The 4075-nt window shown below is 48.6% G+C and overlaps 1 protein-coding gene across 1 annotated transcript; it reads left to right on the top strand.

The window, feature by feature from the left end:
* Window positions 1–2548: 2548 nt before the first annotated feature.
* F5891DRAFT_1088206 (uncharacterized protein) lies at window positions 2549–4075 on the top strand (the record flags this gene model as incomplete). Its single annotated transcript, XM_041363491.1, has 6 exons — window positions 2549–2893; window positions 2953–3126; window positions 3177–3229; window positions 3291–3372; window positions 3426–3511; window positions 3566–4075. Coding segments are annotated over exons 1-6 (1086 nt in total), but the record flags the coding sequence as incomplete, so codon positions are not given.

Genomic DNA, 4075 nt, shown 5'->3' with positions numbered 1-4075 from the left:
TCGTGAGAACGGAATGTTATCGAACCACCCATCATTTGCATTGGAGTGCGAGTGCTTTAGAGTGGGTTACGTTGATTGCGCCTTTACGTACGTCGTAATGACATGGTCTGGATATATGATTGTCATGTGTGATGGTATATAACACAATATGACTTTCTCACCAGTCCTCTAAGTTGAGATGGCCCCAAGTCAAGCCCAAGTGCGGAGTAACTGGATATAACTCATTCCGTTTAGGAGCCGAGTCGAAGTTGCAGCCGTTGCGGAACCAACGGGCGTGACAGTCATGGCATCACAATTAACGGCAAAACCCGATTGTGTTCTGCTCAAGCAGCCACTGAACTAGAATGCAGACTCGGACACGTCGACGCGCCCGTCGTTGTCGCACATGACGTCAAACTCGACTTCTACCTGTACAGCTCTTAAGACGCGTGCGCTGTCGATCACAAATGATACAAGCGATTGTACAACAGTGGAGCCCGCCATAACAATCCCATCAGAACCCAATGGCCGTACATCCATAGGAGCGCCCAGAGCAACGAGGTACATACTAATAGTACTGATTCCGCAGCAAATTGCGTTTGCGCATCGATGTCTTTGTAAGTTTTAGAAAATTTGGACACATTAATGCCACGGTGACCTTGAAAGAAGCGCGCTTGAGAGCAGGCAGGCTAAGCTTGATTCTCTCCATAGAACAGCTTGCTTGGGCCTGCATGCACAACCGGAGTTTGAACCTTGATAAACGAATCGTGATTCACGAGTCGTGACAAGTTGTTTAACTCTGAACCTGTTGAGCGTTTGCCGATTACAACCCGTGGAGTTCAGCAAATTTAGCTCATCGCGAAGCCTAGTTTAAAATGGTGAGCTCGCAGTGGAACAAAGGGAGCGGCAGGGAAGTCAAATTACTGACTGTATCTCGTTTCTCTCTAGCCACTTTCTGGCACAACGATAATGATATACATCGGCAAGGGAACCGCACGAAGCATACACGAAGATGGCAGGCTGAAATAGACAACTCAAGCGCCTCCACTGATGGTCGGCGTGGAGTTCGACGCTAGCGTTGATGGCATAAATGCAGTGCACAGGTTACGGACACGAAAATAAGTTACCATGGACCAGGCAACCACAGGCCTTAGACTTAGTGCGGCGAAGTATCATCACTACATCCTATGTAGCGCCTCCTGCCATGCGCCAACAGCTGCCAAAGATGTTGTCAACCCTCCGAATAGCGCCAGAGTCAAAGATGGTTCCCGTCCTCCGCACTCATAGAGCTTTCCGTCTCTATCACAACTTCTAGAGGCTCTCGGCTCCACGCCAGATCTCAACTCCATTCTTGGAGTTGTTGGCAAATTAAAGGGAAACAGAGTACCTACCGATTCGTGGGTGCTGATACAGCTAATCTTAGCCATATTCCTGCGATGGAATCGGCTCATGCAATTTACTTATTTCCCTAAAGACAAGGAACTCCCTCTCCCTACCTATCAAAACAAGATCACGAACTGATAACCGTCTCGAGTTCTCCAAGGATTGGAGCGCGATGTCAAGTCAACAACACTCAGGGGAAGATCTGACCACAGTCCCCCTATCCCCGCACCAGCCATCACAAAAATGCCAACATGCACTGCTCGAATTTCTGATTTCTGAACATGCGTATGCAAGACTCGTCAAGAATGTTTCTATGATGTTATCCGGTGAGTCCTCCTGTTTCTTTTAACCGCTTTGAAAATTATTCTAATCGATCCCAGTTCATTTTCCGCCACTCAGTTTCTCATGTAGTTCAGAAATTTCACACCCTGGGTCTGGCTCCTATGACTCTCTGGTTATTCAACTTACTAATCGCTAATTCAGTTCGCGCACTCGCACACCCCGACACCTTCAGTACACTACCGTAGCTCACGCCTAGGCAACATTGATGCCATCGTTAGCGATATCGTACAGCCCCCTGCACTACCCCCCACTAACATGAGAACTGTACAGGTGCTGGTGATGTAGCTTGCCAGAATGTCCCGGCACCATGCGTCCAGCTGAGCGAACGCGCTCTTCGCTTCCTTTGTTCGCTTTCTTCTCTGCCACATCGTCGAGTTCGTCATACTTCGCATTTCCTCACTCATACCTTTTTCTTTGGATCCACCCACCGTTCCCTTCAATTTGTGTTTGCACTATATTTCACATTTTTAGTTCCTTTTTAATCGAGCATTATTGCATTATGGGGTACCAATGCATGTTTCGTTTCGAAGCTGCTCAAAGAGTATTCGCCCTCTTGAGCGGCTCCACTTGCTCGGACTACTTAGGCTCAGTCCTACCCCGAGTTAATGCCCGGTCCAGCCCAACCTATCAGCGACTCTTACCTGATGTGTCCAGTTGCGCTGCTCAGAGTACCTGTATTAATAATGCCTTGTCGGGAACGCCTGTGAAGAAATCTTTAAACCTCAGACTGACAGCCGATTAATAATGTGCTTGCGTGGAAAAACCTTGTCACCCGCGAGGGAACGTAGTAGCACGTGCAGGGTGCACTGGTTTCATAAACTTTGTTATTAAATGGTATCCTCTTGAAAAGTATCATATGCAATACGCTGCAGCAAGCCTGGATTTGGGTCGGTCCTTCTAGTCCTGACTCCTGGTCATCATCCCAACTTGACAACTGCCAGTCCCACCGAACGCGTGATACAATCCCTACTACTTCAACTCACCTTTCGGCATCGAACTCGGGACACAATGTTGGGCCGGCAGTCTCACGACAGTTTGCGCCTTCTGGCCAGGATACCCTCGATGCCAGTTTTTAACTTGAGGTTACCGCGCAGCCAGTTGACGACGACGTTAGTGCTGTCGGCCTCCAAATATATCTTCCTGGTCTTGCTATTGATTAATCTTCGGTCTCTACCGTTTGCCTGGCACAGTGAGTACGCATTCGTTTTTGCTAGTGATGAGTCTACCAAACGCAATGGCTTCTTTGAGTTCGCGTGTTCCTACCAGTTCTGCGACTCCGTCTCCAGTACTACCTCCTACGACTTCGCATCTTGTTCAAGTCCAAAGAGCTTAAGGCAAAGATCCTTGCCGACTGGGGCGAAGGTTTATGCCCAGTTGGCACAAACCCCTTCGAGCTCGTGACCATTCATCATGGCTGGACGAGTACGTTTTAATCAAAGTCTCTCATGAAATGTAAACTTACCTGACTTTAGGCGTGGACGACGCCGATTACAATGGACACCTCAGCAATTCCAGTTACGCGAAGGTAAGGGTTCAGTACACTCAGTCATTCAAGTAGCACAATGATGACAACCTTCTTTGCTCAGGCCCTTGATGCAGCCCGTTTGAAACTGGTTCTGAAGGCTTTCCCTGCTTTCGCAAGGAGTGGCGGGTGGATGGCTCTGGGTTGTACGTCAATTTCACTCCACATATTTCTCAATCGATATTCATTCCACATGTAGCTACTCACTTTCATTTCATTCGAGAAATACCGTTCTTGAGGAGCTATGAAATAAGACTTTCCATCGGGGCATGGGACCATAAATGGGTGAGCTCTTAGCATCTATAGAATTCACACAGGAAACAATCTAACATGGACAAGATGTTCGTTATTGCTCGCTACGTCTCTTCCACAAAGAAGAAGCACAGTAATGCCACCCATAAACTACATGTGGACGGATCAGGTCAGCAACTGGGGACTAATAATGATAGCACCAGACCATCAAAGACACTGACAACATCGAGTGACTTTCCTCGGATTTTGCTGAGCACGCCTGCGGAAGACTTGGCCACCCCTGCAACCCCCGGCAATACGACTGAGGCGGACTACAACCTTCAAGCTGAAAAGACGAAAAAAGAAATAGAAGCTTTGGCTGCCGCACAGTCAAACATACCTGAGCCCGACGGTGCCGTACTTCACTGTGTGGCGATCTCATACATTTGCTTCAAGCACGGCCGCATCACAGTGCCTCCTAGCGTTATTCTCCCATGCGAAGGATTCTCGAAACCTCCCAGTACTGCTTCTGCCGCGCCGTTCTCGTCGACGAACCCTCCACCTCACTGGAAGAAGGCCCAAGCATTGCGCGTCGCTCCATCAGGTAGTATACCTGCA

Source organism: Suillus fuscotomentosus (assembly GCF_016647785.1).
Source record: "Suillus fuscotomentosus strain FC203 chromosome Unknown F5891scaffold_355, whole genome shotgun sequence".
Taxonomy (NCBI): Eukaryota; Fungi; Basidiomycota; class Agaricomycetes; order Boletales; family Suillaceae; genus Suillus; species Suillus fuscotomentosus.
The sequence above is the reverse complement of the archived record's forward strand: the minus strand, read 5'-3'. Positions and strand labels throughout refer to the sequence as shown.